A 16358-nucleotide genomic window follows, 5' to 3' on the forward strand; every position below is an offset into this window, starting at 1 on the left:
ATAATGCATAGCCATGCTAACATGACCCGAGCAAATCAGACTGCGAGCAAAAACAACAACAGGCTAGCGTTACCACTTTGCAGGTAGCTGCATGACTCCGAAAATAACGAGCCAGATTCTCACGTTGTAATGTAAACATTCAGAAACAAAAATGCACGGTAGCCTTATGATGTGAGCTCTGTTGCGTCCACGCTGTTGTTGGAGGGTGAATTTATACTAACTTGTGATTTGAGGGGACAGTTTGCATGCTAGCTGCTAGCTCCGTTCGTCTCTATGTTTGAGTGTCTTTCGGCGGCAGTGGTGGCAGCAGCAGTGCCATGAACAGTGGACTCCCAGCCTCCGCTCCGCTCGGAGGTCCCGGGATACCCATAAAGGTGAAGTTTTGCAGATACTATGCAAAAGACAAAACTTGCTTTTATGGAGACGAGTGCCAGTTCCTGCACGAAGATCCGTCCATGGCCAACTTGCCACTTCACGGTGGCGGCAGTCCCGTCCCGCTGTCCATGGCCGGAGGAGGAGCGACGCCTGCGGGATACGCGCTCAGCGGATCAGCGGCGACTGGCCCGAGCAGCGGAACTGTGTCGAAAAAGAGTGAGAACCTGGGACCAACTGGAGCGTCTCTGGACGGGCAGCTTCTACAGAGTGAGTCCCATACTGTCTGCAGCGACCTGGGCCCTTTACTGGAGTACTGACGGGAACTTTACCATGGGCCTTGCGTGGCCGTTTTAAAATCTAGCCCGGGGATTCATAGAGGCCTAAAACCCAAACAATATGGGTTAACCCTCCATTTACTCGCATGCGTATTCTAATTACCTACGCACTACCAATGAGCATGCATGTTGACCTGGTCTTGTAAAGTTGAAAGATAAAGTCGTCCGCGTTGTCTGGACGTAGTGGGCCTAATGTTTAATGACAGCTGCATTTGGCTCCAAGCTGCGTCCCGCGTCGTTAGCTTCTGTAGCTAGTGCTTTCTAGCCTTTGCAGCATAAACATCATGTTTATATATGGTTACTCCAAAAAAAGTGATTATTTTGTGTTTTGAGCACATGGACTATATTGTTGTTTCCATCTCCCATAAATTGTACGTTTCATGTTACATTTACTCCAGAAATGTAGTTGCTAATCACTATCTTCGTCGACGTTAAGTAATTTACCTAGAATGTTATCTTTACAGTTAAAAACCTTGTCATCTACAACCCCGTAATTTCAGTCTGCCTTGTTAATTGTTTCCCTTCTTATGCTGTATTTTTGTTTTTTAATGTGTTACGTTCTGTCATACTTAGTCCCGGGGATGGAGGGAGCAAACCTGAGTGATGCCAATCTCACCAACTCCTATTTCAGCAGCAGCTTTATTGGGGTAAATGGTTTTGGAAGTCCAGCAGAGTCAAAGTATTCTATGATGCAGGTATCAAATGTTTTTGTTTTGTTTTGTTTTTTGCAGAAAAACATCGTTGTCTTCTTTCACCAGACTAACATTATTTGTAATTGTGTTTTTAAAGCGTATGACTACCAGCAGCAGTTCTCCAAGTCTCCTTAACGATGGTGCCAAGAACTTCAGCCACAGCAGTCATGGTAATTTATTCACGGTAATCGTTCAAAATGAATTGAATATTATTGATATTAATTACTCTAATGATGCAGATCCAGTAAACTCCCCAACGTCATCACTCTTCAGTGATTTTGGTGCTCTTAGTATTTCCCAAAGGAGGAAAGTACGTGTTCAGCCTTTGCCCTATTAAACAGTGCCTGTTGTTTAGACCTAACAAAGTAAAGTTTTTTTTGTTGTTTTTTTTATGTTAAGACTCCTAACCCGGCAGCAAGTGAGTTCATCCCTAAAGGAACGCCACGTATGACTACTATGGCTCAGTCTACTGTCCCAGCTTTCCCCTCGACTATGTTCCCTCATCCTGCTCTTAGCAGCTCTACAGCAGCTGCTCTGGCACCAGGTCAGAATAGCTGCGTATTAAAATAGTTAAATGCTTATTTACCATAAAGTAATTACATTCATAGGTTGTGCCAAAGAAAATATCCTATTAACAAGCACTACTCTTCTTGCATTTCAGGAATGTCTTTATCTGCGGGTTCGTCTCCTCTTCACTCTCCCAAAATTACGCCTCACACCTCACCTGCTCCTCGTCGACGCAGTCACACACCAAACCCAGCCAATTACATGGTGCCCACCACTGCTACTGACCCGGCCTCCCACATCATACAGAAAGAAACTGTGGGAGGAACCACCTACTTCTACACAGACAACACACCAGCTCCAATGGCTGGAATGGTGTGTATTGTTTATATTTTAAAATTGAGTATTGTCATTTCAGCCATTTGTTTATTCTCAACATATTATGTAAATAGATCTCTTCTTATGGAATAACAACATAACTTTCCCTTATGTGTTATTGTGTGTAATAGTTTGTAATAGTTTATTTTCTAATGACACTGATTGTAAACAGAAACTCATGTGATTTCATGGTTTCACTGCAGGTGTTTCCTTCTTACCATATCTATCCCCCCACTGCACCCCATGTGGCCTACATGCAGCCTAAAGCCAATGCCCCATCCTTCTTCATGGCTGATGAACTCAGACAGGTATTTCCCCTAACTTCAGTTTTCACTTTCCTTCACGAGGAAACCTTATTGTGGTGCATTGGAATGTAAACTGATGTTGTGATTTCTTTTTAGGAGTTGATAAATAGACATTTGATAACAATGGCACAGATTGACCACTCAGAGAATCCAGGCAAGTCCAGCTGCTCATTAAAACAAGTGCAGTGAAATATCTGTACAACCCATTTTCTGTTGCTTGTGCTGGAGGGTAAATAAAGTTGATTTGATTTTGTGACCTCCATCTTTTGCAGATGTCCCTTCTGAGGTGGACAGCTACCATAGCCTTTTTCCACTAGAGCCCCTCCCACCTCCAAACCGCATGCAAAAGACCAGCAACTTCAGCTATATCACCTCCTGCTACAAAGCAGTCAACAGCAAGGATGATCTTCCTTACTGTTTGAGGAGAATACATGGTAAAAATTGCTGTTAAACAAAAAGACATCTACAACAACAGAAATGTAATGGTGCTGTCATAAAATGTTTTAGGTTTCCGCCTTGTTAACACAAAGTGCATGATGCTCGTGGACATGTGGAAGAAAATTCAACATTCGAACTCTGTGACACTGAGGGAGGTCTTTACCACCAAGGCTTTTGGGGACCACTGTAAGATTTAAGATCACTTAACACTTAATAGTAAATAAATGTGGTTCAAACAACCACACCAGTCACTTTTGCACTATGTAATTAATGTTGACGCATAAACCACAAATTTGTGTTCTTCCAGCATTGGTGTTCTCCTATGATTTCCATGCGGGTGCAGAGACCATGTACAGCAGGCATTTCAATGACCCAACTGCAGACTCTTACTTCACAAAGAGAAAGTGGGGTGAGTAGGACCTCATTCAAAGTGCTTTATTCATCTTCCATTTGACACATTGGCCCTGTTACACAAAGGAAAAATCAGCTAAACTCTGTTTTACAAATCGATCATTTTTTAGCCCTTTCCTCAAGCCCTTAAAATAAGGGATAATGGTTGGGCTGACAACACAGCACTCGTAAATCAGACCGCTCTCATTTTGTCTCTACTTATTTTTTCATTTACTAAGCCAAGAGGTGTGTTATTAATGGCATTTTATGATCATTGTATTATATTGATCTATATTGGCTTTAGTTTTTGTGGAGCCCAAATTTGAGATGTTGGTCTCAGTAGAGATGAATTCTGAGTTAACTCAGGTTTTCTTGAATCTCCCTTGTGAAATGGGGCCACTGATCACCTGTTTAGTACCTCACCAACACCAACTTCATGTTGGATGGCATTTGTATTGAGTTATTCTATGTAGAATATTTAACACTAAAGATTTGTGCAAGTTGGAACAAAATATTGTATTTGAGTCCTGGAGTGTTCTGACAGTTGGATTGCAGAAGGGGCCTAAATGAAACTGTGGCTGAAACTGATCCTTGGCCAGGTGCTGGCTGCTGTGTTTTATATTTATACACACATACATAAAACAAAAGGTGGCAACTCTAAACTAAACACAAAATATCAGATTTATTACAATATATTAATTTGAGCAAACCATTTTTTGTATATTTTAATTTACTTTGAAACGTTTTGGTTGCTAGCTGACAGGTCATCAAGACCGGTGACACTTCTGAGCAAGATAGTTTTTCACCTTCCTATCTTGTATGTGGTGTTTTACAACTTTTTATAATAGTAATTTAAATATTTATTGTACAATGTTTGTTTGTTCAGGACAACATGAACCTCCCCCTCCGCGCCAGCATGCAGGTCTACTGCCTGAGTCTCTAATATGGGCATATATTGTCCAGCTCAGCTCTGCCCTGCGAACCATACACACTGCGGGGTTAGCTTGTCGAGTTATGGACCCCAGCAAGATTCTAATTACTGGCAAAACCAGGTATTCAGAGTTTCCATTTTAAAAAGTGTAGTTAGGACTGATAATGGATGGGAGGGAAGGAGCCTTTTTCCAGAAGAGTCCTCACCCACAGAACACACACTTGTGTGATAATACAGGTCTCTTATGGTGCAGGTTACGGGTGAACTGTGTAGGTGTGTTTGATGTCTTAACATTTGACAACAGCCAGACCAATCATCTTGCCCTAATGCCCCAGTATCAGGTACAGTAGTCCAGCTAAACATTAAAATTCTGATCTACTCTCCACACTCACTTGTAAAAATAAAATCTCATTTTTCTGCCTCTGTTTTTAGCAAGCAGACCTTGTTTCTCTGGGCAAAGTGGTGCTGGCACTAGCTTGTAACTCTCTGGCTGGAATTCAAAGAGAGAACCTGCAGAAAGCAATGGAGCTGGTGTCCATCAACTACTCCTCAGACCTCAAGAATCTCATTCTGTAAGAGATGATCCTTGTGCACATCTATTTTATAGTACAAATCCAAAAGCTAAAAGTGTTTCAACAATAAACAAACAACTTTCTGCAGGATAACCTAGTTTAGTTTCAATTCAGAAGTACCTTGTTTTTAATATAAAATGCTAAATTTTTCTGTGCATGGGCAGGTACCTTTTGACTGAACAGTCACGTATGCGCAGTGTCAATGACATCATGCCAATGATTGGAGCTCGCTTTTACACACAGCTGGATGCATCCCAGATGAGAAATGATGTCATCGAGGAGGACCTAGCAAAGGTACACACAACAAGGGCTATAGAGTGGTGCAGACCTTTTCTCTAGATGTCTTTGTGCAATCTTTGTAAACTGTAATTATTTAGTCACTGACTAGCTCATATTCCTTTTTGGTTTCTATGTTTATGACTGTGCTAAATTAACATTGCACAGCCATAAACATGGATCCCACTCCTCTCCTTCCTGCCCATTCACATACATGCTGCAATGTCAAACCTCCCCACATCCTGTGCAGTCTTCATCCATCATCCATGTATTAAATATTCATCATATATCCACAGTTTTTATAGCAGTTAAGTGGACATTTGTGGAAAAAGTAGCGGAGTTCTAAAAAAGGAATCCTTCTATCTGTATCATCAACATACACATTTCCATCCAAAATGCAAGCACAATTTATGCACATTAAACCATAGTTTGGCTGCCATCTCAGGGCTTTGTTGTGAGGGTGGAGATGCAGATGCTCAGAGCCATGCGGGTCGATGAATGCAGTGAGATTGGTGTCCAGGTGAAGAGTGACTACAAAAAGTTGAATAGACTGCACAAGCTCTCTGCACAAGTCTCCCTCTCTACTGTGAGACCCTAGGAGAGAGTGCCATTGTTTTGGAACAGCTCAGATTAAGAAAACACCCATGTATTGTCTACCGTTCCTCTTTGTTTTGTTGTTTTTATTATACGTGACTAACTAAAACTTCACACATCTTTGTATTTAGACGCTAAAAGGATGTGGGCACAGTGGACAAAATATCGATCTTCACTTCATGTTAACACCTCAACTTCCTTTTTGCACCAGTGAAACTGCTGTTTTTCATCTTTGAGCCAGTGTGTTTGACAAAAGGCTCATAGAGACATACAGTAGTAATGGTATTAAGTTTGTGGCCTGTGCTTTGGCCCTTATCTTTAAAATGAAATTGTACAAAGTTATACCTGACAAAAGCTAAAAAGTACTTCTGTAATGAACTAAATATTGATAATCAGGTCATAAATTTAATGATCTTAATAATAGAACTGAAACCTCAAGAATCACACCAGAACATCAAGGGATATAAACCGCAATTTGAATAGTGAAGGTTTTGGACCCAAGTAATTTAAATTTTGTTCAATGCAGAAGACATAGTGAGACAGACAAAAAGGAGGAGGAGAGGGGAGGGACTAAGGAGTAAGTTATACACCCAAAGGCTAAAGGTGAGATTTGAATGTTAAAAATATTTATTGTCACCTGTTGGAGACAACGTGAATGTGCTATAAGGAAGAGTTATATCGCTCCTGTTTTGCGGACAATGCTGGAATTTCTACCTGTGTCAGTCATAATCAGTCATAACTGTCTGCTTTTCATGTCAATTGAAAAACAAAGCACCTATTACTATAATTTGTTTTCTAGGAAGTTCAAAATGGCCGCCTCTTCCGCCTGCTCGCTAAGCTGGGTACCATCAATGAAAGACCAGAGTAAGTGATTGATTCCTGCCTACACAGCTGTTTTTGCTCATGATCTGACACTGGTGTTTACTTTTAGGTTTCAGAAAGATCCCACTTGGTCAGAGACAGGGGACCGCTACCTGTTGAAACTTTTCCGAGATCACCTCTTTCACCAAGTCACAGAAGCTGGAACGCCCTGGATAGACCTCAGCCACATTGTTTCCTGCCTCAACAAAGTAAGTCCACTTTTGAGGTTTAAACACATTTTCTTTTCTTTTACTTATGTGCTTTTGTTCTTACCACACACAGCTGGACGCTGGTGTTCCTGAGAAAATCAGCCTGGTCTCTCGGGATGAGAAGAGTGTTCTGGTGGTGACCTACTCGGATCTGAAGCGTTGCTTTGAGAGTACCTTCCAAGAGCTGCAGGTTGCTGCCTCTGGTTCTCTGTAGCCCCCTTGGTCATGGGACAGAGCGTCCCAGTTCTAGAGCACACTATTGCACTACAGTGGAGGAACAGGAGGAGCAGTGCAAGTGGAGTGACATCATCAGCGTGGCAAAGGCAGCAGGGCAGGGCTTCATGAACCTCAGTCTTATACACTGACCCTGTCCATCAGGAAGGCTTTTTCTAAAGTGTATCTTTTTTATTTTTTCATGAACCCCACAGCTTAAACTGGTGAAAGAAAAGGACATGCTGAAGCTGTGACATTTTTTTAGATTTGGGGAACAAACAAAAAAACCTTTTCCTGCTTTTATTGTTTAATTCTACTGTTGGGGTTATTTTTCTGCAGCGGATGCACTAAGATTTTAATTTTTTGTTAATTTTTGTTATTTTTATGAATGTGTGGCCTACAAGATGTACAGAAAGGGGACAAAAGTCACACATGGGACGATTACCAGAACAGACTGATAAAAAAATGTTGACCTCTTCCGACTGGAGACACCCCTTCATTCTGACGCACTAGGAAACGGGACACATCATTCGAGGCATTTGTGGGAGGTTGGTGCTTTTATAGACCAAGCCCATCTTTGCCCTGGCTGATGGTTCCCCTTGAAAAGGACAAACCACTTGGTTGGAATGCGGGTCTGAAAACTTCAGGAAATGATTCAAGGATAGACATTGACTCCAAATGGTGAGGCATCATTTATGGGTAGATTTGAGGGGATTTGTTTATGTGACCCGGCACTGAAGAAGGGGTGTCTTCTCTTAATACAATTTTTAGGTGTTTGTTACACATGTAGCAACCACCATGAATAATGGGACACTTTAGTGAGAAGACCTGCATTGGGGGGAGATGATGCCCAGCACTTGGTATGGTTTGTGGGTGAAGCTTGTGTGGAGGTGGACCCACAGCTGCCTCTTTGTGGAATGTCCTTATTTTGTCCTCCTCATCCATCTCCCTCCGCCTTTGTCCAAACCTTACGTTCCACCCCCCACCCCTACACCCCTCATTTGTGTTAAGAGAAATGATGCTTTATGAATTATTTTTCTACCTGGGATTTCACTTTGCTCAGTTGTGCAGAAATGCAAGATTGGTTACGGGAGTGCAGTTTTGTTTTGCCTCATTCAAACTGTATTTTCTTTGTGGACCAATTCCATGTGGGTTAGTTTAGGGGGTTTTGCTTAAGAGGTTATGAAATGAGGGCAGTGGACACCAACAGATCTTTGTTTTATTTGAATTTTTACAATCATGAAATGCAGACCGTGCTGGAGACGAGTTGGCTTGTAATGGCTTGGGTTTCTCTCAGGATGACACACAGCAGGAGAGCCCCAATGATTGAATGTGTTTGGCTGTCATTGGGTTGCCCTTTGCCCAGTCCGATTGGCCTGCTACAGTGGTGTGGGTGGGACATCATCTGCTGCGAATGACTTTGTGACGATCATGCCGGAAAAATTTTGTTGCCCTTAAGCACATTGCATATTCTGCTGAATCAAGTGTAACATTTTATTTATAAATTGTTATTATATCAAATGACATTTTCAGGCAGACTTCAATTGCTTATATCAACTACACTGTCCACATAGGAATAATGAAATTTGTGTCGACATTGTAGGTTATCCTCTGTTCTTAGGGGCAACATTTCCTGTATTAGGTCATGTACAACTTCTTACCTTTTTTAGTAAAATTAATGAACAGATGAGTATCTGTGGTGAATGTGGTGCTTTAGAAACCCTCAAAGACAAACTCGTTGGACACAAAGTTCATATCATTAACAACGCACTCCAATAAGGTTAGCGATGACCTCCCCACATCACACAACTACAATCACCATCTTAATACGTTTTAAGACCCTCTTGTGTTCATTGTCTCAGATTTTGCAATATTTGTGTGTACAGCAGTATTTTAATAAAGAATACCAAAATTAAAACATTACTTTTTTCCTTGCCTACATTAGTACATTGTATTTACAGTTGATTGACATTCGGTGTAGCTTTGGTGTACATACCTAAACAAGCAGTGACATAATAATAAAATATGAATGCAGTTTGACATACTGTTTAAATGTCTCAAATAAATATGCATTGATTGTTTCCAGCGTACAAAAGCTATGTAAGCTTATAAAACTCAGTGAGGTACCTGTATAAAAAAGCACGTAAGTTAAAAATAACTGAATACATTACGCTCTTACTACTTGAGAATAGTAAGAGAATTTCTGAAAGGGTTGCAAAGATATCAGCAACCACTATTTTGTATTTAGGTAGTATGGCTGTCCCAGTGCAGGGGTTTCCAGTGGTGTAAAATCAGTCAATAACCAATTCAAAAGTAGCATTCACAGGAAAAAACTGGTGTGACTAAAACCCATGAAAACACAGAAATGAACACACATTTGGTTCACTTGTATTGTAGAAACTAGTGCTGTGTCCTGAATCTATACCGCCTCACCTCATAACCTCCAGGCTAAAGTCGCTCAAAGACAGGGTTGGACTGGGGGTAACAAATACTACTACAAATATCTAGTTTACCCAGGGCTCATGCAAATCTGCAATGAGCATTTTTCCTATGGATGGCTAAAAATTGTGATAAGCAACTATTTATTTATCTATGTAACTATTTATTTTATAAAACATTATCAAATAAAACATATTTGACATCTGTAACCTGAGAGTGCAATGTTTTGTTTGAAATTTTTGTGCCTCTGCTTCTCCATCTGAACCTGTGTTTTTTCCAGTGAATGTTTAACTTCTTAACACTGGAGTAGGAGGCTTCATTGGTTTAACAGCATACAGAAACATTTAACTTCACAGTATTTGGATTTCATGCTCTACAGAGGGATAGAGAAATGCAGAGTTGTAATCTGGTGGAGGAGAGCTGTCGTCGGACAGTTGGTTGCCATGAAGATGTATAATGTCATTGATAGGTCCATGTTTAGTCCCAATTTTAGTGAAGCTTAATAACCTTACATAAGAGAAAAAATAGATTTATTTGCTGTCAGAGTTCATACATGTTTCGATTTGTACTGTTATGAAATTCACCTGTTGAGTTTTGAGCTGTTGTTTTCAGGCCAATTTTTCAGTTCCTCAGAGGGGAGAACCATACCACTGTCACCCTGTTCTTCCTGCAAAAACATTACAGTTTATCTCAAACCATCAGATGTTTGCAGAAGTGTAGGCGTTTTCTTACATCTGGGCTGTTCTGCTCCTCCAGTGATGGTTCCTCAAATGTCTGCAGTGAGTCCATACCTCTCATGTAACTAAAAGCACAGGATTAAAACACAATAAATGCCCTACATTACATAATAGTGTTCATCTAGCCCTAAGCAATCTTAGCACCTGGTTTATACAGTTTTATTATAAAGGTGCAGTATGTAACCTTTTAGATGGGGGGCCCATCACCTGCTTGTCTCCATGAAAATGCTTTGCCTGTATTGTCCCACAGTATGGCAGTAAAGGTGGTTACTCCACCAGGTAAGTTATGCATCAGATCAGTGAAGTGGTAAAATGTTTTTCAAGCATTAAACAACTCAGTAACTGAACAAACGCACGGCAGGTTAATACCATACTGAGAACCACTGCAGGAAAAACAATAACATATTTATGGAGATAAGCAGAAAAGCTACATAGTGCACCTTTAATTTTGCATAATGGCAGTGGTAAAGGTACAGTTCAATGCCTTTCATAGGCATGACATGACCATCACTTATATGTTTTATACATCCAATAATTTTGAGGTCTGATAGGTAAAAACAAAACCATACATTATACCTCAGGTTAGTCACTGCTAGTGGGTTTCCTTTCAGCCTTTTGTTGTAATTTGCATGTCCAGTCTTGAATGATCCAAGGGGAATGTAATCTTTTCCATCCTGTTTGAAAAAAAAAAAAAAATCATTTCATATGATACTTCTATAACAGAGATATATTTTGATGCACAGAGCTGACCTGTTGAACACGCGCTTGGAGGAGGTCGCCCAGAGTTTCCACCAGGTCACTGAAGGTAGGACGGTCTGAAGGAGTGGGCTCCCAGCAGGCCAGCATTGTACTGTAACTGTGCAAAAACAGGCATATTGTTTTATTTCAAAGCCTCCAATGTTTGAACCTCAATGAAATCAGATTTTATTTTAGGATATTACAGTATGGTCCCAAAATGAGCATGAACTGGGTTGAACTTTATTAGACTATTTGGAGAGAATTGGATAATATTTTTGAGAAATAGACATTTTAGGTATATAAATCAGATTGATTGTTATTTTGAATTAAGTGTTTTGTTCAGTAGACCACCTGACCACTTATGTCTTAAATCTAGAAATAGCGTCTATCCTGAAGATGGATCATGGTGGGAAGTATTTTTGAATTGATATGTACAACATTTGTCCTGTATCAGAAATGTTATGTTTAGTTACAATAAAAATGTACATTTCAGGTGTGCAGTATTCGGGCGCTCTCATCCTCGTTCCCCCCTTGAGCCTGTGACAGAACTCCTCATCGATGTGAAGACCAGGGTACGGAGATGCTCCTAGGAAGGGTTATAGTGGTCAGTTTATGGACTGTACTTTTAAGATAAGGGCATCACGAGTGTTTTATACCGAGAGAGAAGATCTCCCACAGCAGAACACCATAGGACCAGACGTCACTTTGAGTGGTGAACACTTTGTCAAAGATGGACTCTGGAGACATCCACTTCAGAGGCAGGCGTGCCTTTCAGTCAAACAGTGCATGGACAATACATTTGTGCTACATCAATGTAGATATGTAAAAATCTGACCTCTTCACTTGTGACTTCACTTGTTTTCAACTTGTGACCAAGACACACATCATATCAAGTTTCACTATAACAAAAAGGATGTATATCTGCATACTTACGTCACCTTTGCGGATATAGTCAGGGTCTCTATAGATGTCCCGGGCCAAACCAAAGTCACAAATCTTTACCACGTTGTTGTCTGAAAGTAGTACGTTTCGAGCAGCCAAGTCTCTGTGGATGCACTGACAGACAAAATGGCTCTTACTGTACAATATTCAAATGTACAGGTACTAACAGGAAGGTCAACGAGACCAAAACTAATACAAATTAACCAAAAGTGTGGGAGTCCTCTTAAAAACTTTTCCACTAACAATAAGGTGCAGACTAGATAGATAAGCACCTTGCGCGAGGCTAGAAACTCCATTCCTCGGGCCACCTGGAAGCTGAAGGAGATGAGATCTTCCAGGAATAGAGGGGAATTTAGGACTGACTTTTGTTCTGTACAAAACAGTAAAAATATGTCATGTTTTATAAAAGAGTATAATCGTGTATTGAACTCTTACCATCCTTGTCATTATGTTTGTGATTAACTTCTTGCTTGTGAAATGCATTGCCAAAACCAGACTTTCCATTATAAAACAGACTCTGCTGGAGAAAAAACATTTGTGTTTCAAATGTGCATATATAACAAAAACAGGTTATTTTTTTATTATGTTTCTCTTTGCATTATTTGACGTGCAAACAGTTGTGAAAACAACACTGACACTTTTTTTGTAATTTGTGACTGAAAAAAGGAAGTCAAGTTGCTGCTTTAGAGAAGATAACCATTTTAAGCCATAGACAGATTGCAGAAGTGAACAGTTTTGTAAGGGTCTGAACCACAACCAGAGGTCTGGGTGTATGCAAGTGTGAACAAAATCGGGTGTCATTTAGAAAACAACTAAAAACGTTTAAAATAATTGATTACATCTTACTCTGTAAACCATAAATACGCTTCTCTTAGTTTTGAGAAAGGTGGAGAGGTTTCCAAAGCGACAGTACTCAACAATGACCATCAAAGGACCTAGGCAAACGCAGAAAATGTATGAGACAGAAGTCACAGCTTCCATCTTTATTATTATTATTATTTTACACACACCTCCTGGTTTTGTACAGGCTCCTAAGAGATTTACCACATTTAAATGGTTTCCAATATGGTTGAGGATCTTCAGTTCAGTCATAAGAGCTTCATGCTCGCTTACTGTGGCTCCCTCTAGTGGACACATAGAGAACTGTCACACAGAGGCTTGTAAAATTAAATAAAACAACATAACCTGTTTTTGTACCTTTGAGCATTTTGACAGCCACAGTCCTGCAGCTGGTTTCGTTGTCAATTCCAAAAGCAGATGCTTGGACTACTTTACCAAACGCTCCTCGACCCAAAGGTTTCCCTGTGAGACAATAAACCAATGAGTGTTTTTGTTTTCAAATGAGTCATTTTATTAATTTGAGCCACCAAAACATGAGATTAGGACAGACTGGAGGGCCTATGTTAGTGAATGAGCACTGATTAGCAGCAGTAAACACGCTTCATACATCCCCATCCAGCTGATTAGTTCATCACTGAGTCTGATAAATTCAGCTACTCCCCATAATACGAGATAAGAGCTATGAGAAAGTCCAATATCTTATAGGCTATCGGACACACGCCTCCCGCATCCACTTCTTATTGTGCATTCCAAAAGTTATTTACAGACACACCAAAACCACTGTTCCCTCCAAGCTGCGCGCGTGCACAATTGCGCACTGCTGACACGGTCTCCGCGCACAGAAAATCTGTGCTGCGCACAAAAAAATCGAACCGGAGTTGAAAATAAAATAAACACACAAAAAGTCATTCTGCGCTATTTTTCAGCGTGAGTCAGTGAGTGTGACCGGGGACGAGCTGCTCCAGCCAATTATGTGATTCACATACGTATTTGCGCAGCTTATCAACGTCATTGACAGGCGTCCTCACGTCCCGCTCCCAGTGTTTTAGCCGATGTGACCGATGTGGAGTGAAGACTCGCTTATGATTCTAAGTGTTTAACCCCTTAACGTTCCGACGGCCCGCCCTCGGGCAAAGATTCGCGCGTAAAATTACGCGCGCGTTATTGCGTAATTTTACGCACTGTTTTGCAGTAGTTTTGCGTTTTAAACATGACGAAACGGACAAAAGAAAGGAAGTACGCGACCGAGGACACTGTGGATGTTTGTACAAGTTAAACTAGAGGCATCTCGGACCCGGAGCGGTTCGTGGAACCGAGTGATGATTTCATGATGGACTCAGGAGCAGAGGACCTGATGTGCTGATGGACTGGATGAAGTTCCTGATCGGTAAGCGTGATTTATTCTGCTATTGACTTAATTGTGGGTTAAATGTGTATTATGTGTAATTATTAGCATTAGCAAATGCCAATCTGCGCCCCCCCGACCACCACCAATCATCATGCACACACCACTTGGGTGAAGTGACTTGCCTAAGGACACAATGACAGAAGTTGGTCCGAGCGGGACTCGATCGTCCAACCTCTGTCACAGAATGACTGTCACACTGTCACATGAACAGTGTATTATTAGTTTCCAGTGTGTGTTTGTTTACATTTTGAAGTGTGTGTGTTTGTTCACTGTTTGCAGTGTGTGGTTTGTAAATATATATTTATTTTGACCCATATCACTTGTTTTGAATATATTTTATATACAAATACACATTATATATTGTGTTTTGATGTGATATGTAAATGTACAGTAATAGAGCAGCTGGGTGTGCAGATACAGATTCCTCTCAGTGTGTATTGGTCATTGACTGTCACTAGTTTATGAGTTGTAAAAATCAAATGATCGTGTCATATACTGAAAAACAGTTACCGGACTGTCTCCCAGACACAGTAGGACAATCTCACTCAGTGCACAGCAAAAGCTTCACACAATGGCTTACACTCATAATACAAGTCAGAGCTTTATCATAAAAATGTTAAGTGTGTTTTCAACATTGGAGTTTACAGTTGTCTTGATTTGGTTGGAAGCTCATGTTTTGCCATAGTTAAAATTAAATATTTATACTTCCAATAGCATTAACATACTACACAGGTCATGAGCAAGATTTTTGTCATTTTCATTGTATAAGTGGCTAAAGCACTTAATTAAAAGTCTTATAACAGAAATGTAAATGCGGTAAATTGATTATTTTAATAAACCATTTCACTTGGATGGATGCGATGCAGCATGACCACAGTGCGCACGTCTGATGTCGCTCACAGTGGTCCATGGGACCGCTCAGGGAGTTTGTGTGTTTGCTCAGACTCGTGAAAAATTAGAGGGAACATTGACCAAAACTATCGCCCCGTTGAGCCATGAAGAGAAATATGTAGTAGACTTTGTACCTAATTTGAGGCGCTCTCTTGGGAACTCCCATTGGTTGGCGTCATACTGCAGTCGTTGGCACTGTTCACTGAGAGGTCCGGCACCAGTGTCCAGGATTATTGACAGGTACTCTGGCTTTGTGTTTGAGTTCTATAGAGACAAACAAAGTATTTGAAATTTGAAGTTGCATAGTTGTAAAACCATTTTATTTTGGCATTGGGAAGTTTACATTATTTGTGTTAAAATTCAATTCATGTTAAATACATTTTTGTTCTTAAAACACAGATAAGAGGGCAGTAGCAAGGCCAAGCTGGTGGAGCAACAGTGTGGGTCCAAATAACAAAATGAAATAGAATTTTTCAATTTCAGACTAAATATGACAACACTGATAATTAGAAATACTTTGTTAATAGTAGTAAATAAATTGGTAATAGCCTGCACCTGTCTTAGTTTCCGAATGAGCAGTGTGAACAGGAGCCAGAGGAGCGTGGCCACGACACAGGTACAGGCCAGAGTGGGAACCTCCAGGAAAGAAAATTCTGAAATACCTGAAAATACAAAGATGGAGCAATCAAACACATATCAACAAACATAACTAAATATGTCGCAGTAAATGTCATAGGTATAAAATTATTTAATGTTTTTTCTTGAATCATGTGTTTGGTTTTGTAAAGTGTGTAATGTTTATATATCTTACTGCACAAAGAAAATATATATATTTTTGTAATAGTAATAATAATATATCTTCCCATGTGTTACTCTTCAGATTCATTTTGCTGTCAAATCGACTCTTCATTTGTAAGGCCAAGCTAAAGGCAGAGTCACTTGGAGATTTGGGCATGGCAATTTCCACAGGAAATAAAAGTGGGAGACTTGTTCCTTCCTGAAGGATCAGAACACAACAACACTTACTTAGCCCTCGTCGTCAGGGCTGAACCAGGAACTGCATCCGCACAACAGGGGCAGACTAAGGCTACACTCTAACTAGTAGTCGCAGTAGTAATAATTTTGGCTTGTCCCCTCAATTCATGACATCAGTAAATAGTGATTTACAAATGTGCAATAGCAATGTGTAGTAGCAATAATTGGTGGTGGTAAATATTGGAGTAATAGTGGTGATGGTTGTATTAGTAATGGTATTAAATGTACACTATATAACATTTCTCATGGAGGGTT

General features: G+C 40.3%; 2 protein-coding genes across 3 annotated transcripts in view; one reads left to right on the forward strand and one right to left on the reverse strand.

Moving 5' to 3' along the window:
• On the forward strand, window positions 1–8991 carry pan3 (poly(A) specific ribonuclease subunit PAN3). Of its 2 annotated transcripts, XM_033986172.2 has the most exons (18): window positions 2–642; window positions 1284–1405; window positions 1500–1572; window positions 1642–1712; window positions 1802–1946; window positions 2064–2281; window positions 2488–2592; window positions 2686–2743; window positions 2862–3023; window positions 3097–3213; window positions 3335–3436; window positions 4304–4469; window positions 4602–4689; window positions 4781–4920; window positions 5085–5214; window positions 6590–6654; window positions 6722–6860; window positions 6934–8991. In XM_033986172.2, the coding sequence occupies exons 1-18, from the start codon at window positions 318–320 to the stop codon at window positions 7072–7074; spliced, it is 2367 nt and encodes a 788-aa protein (XP_033842063.1). In that variant the 5' UTR covers window positions 2–317; the 3' UTR covers window positions 7075–8991. The 2 variants fall into 2 exon arrangements, with proteins under 2 accessions (XP_055086225.1, XP_033842063.1); XM_055230250.1 differs by having other exon boundaries at window positions 1–642; window positions 1500–1712.
• The window catches only part of flt1 (fms related receptor tyrosine kinase 1), a 20672-nt gene continuing 13295 nt past the window's right edge, over window positions 8982–16358 (reverse strand). The window contains exons 16-30 of the mRNA XM_055230248.1: window positions 15624–15730; window positions 15203–15332; window positions 13127–13231; window positions 12940–13053; window positions 12776–12864; window positions 12365–12446; window positions 12202–12299; window positions 11921–12043; window positions 11644–11755; window positions 11474–11573; window positions 11000–11105; window positions 10826–10923; window positions 10245–10314; window positions 10097–10179; window positions 8982–10019 (exon numbers count right to left, since the gene is read on the reverse strand). Coding sequence (XP_055086223.1) covers window positions 9863–10019; window positions 10097–10179; window positions 10245–10314; window positions 10826–10923; window positions 11000–11105; window positions 11474–11573; window positions 11644–11755; window positions 11921–12043; window positions 12202–12299; window positions 12365–12446; window positions 12776–12864; window positions 12940–13053; window positions 13127–13231; window positions 15203–15332; window positions 15624–15730 — 1574 coding nt within the window. The 3' untranslated portion in view covers window positions 8982–9862. The remainder of the gene's footprint in view (window positions 10020–10096; window positions 10180–10244; window positions 10315–10825; window positions 10924–10999; window positions 11106–11473; window positions 11574–11643; window positions 11756–11920; window positions 12044–12201; window positions 12300–12364; window positions 12447–12775; window positions 12865–12939; window positions 13054–13126; window positions 13232–15202; window positions 15333–15623; window positions 15731–16358) is intronic.

The sequence above is a fragment of the Periophthalmus magnuspinnatus genome, chromosome 20, assembly GCF_009829125.3.
Source record: "Periophthalmus magnuspinnatus isolate fPerMag1 chromosome 20, fPerMag1.2.pri, whole genome shotgun sequence".
In the NCBI taxonomy this organism is placed as follows: domain Eukaryota; kingdom Metazoa; phylum Chordata; class Actinopteri; order Gobiiformes; family Gobiidae; genus Periophthalmus; species Periophthalmus magnuspinnatus.

What these genes read in the sequence shown, in the direction of transcription:
- pan3 (XM_055230250.1), top strand. Translation starts at nt 318, where the DNA reads ATGAACAGTGGACTCCCAGCCTCCGCTCCGCTCGGAGGTCCCGGGATA. An exon ending in CAAGGCTTTTGGGGACCACT is followed by an intron (nt 3,214 to 3,334) that starts GTAAGATTTAAG and finishes GTGTTCTTCCAG; the next exon opens with CATTGGTGTTCTCCTATGAT. An exon ending in CCCTAATGCCCCAGTATCAG is followed by an intron (nt 4,690 to 4,780) that starts GTACAGTAGTCC and finishes CTCTGTTTTTAG; the next exon opens with CAAGCAGACCTTGTTTCTCT.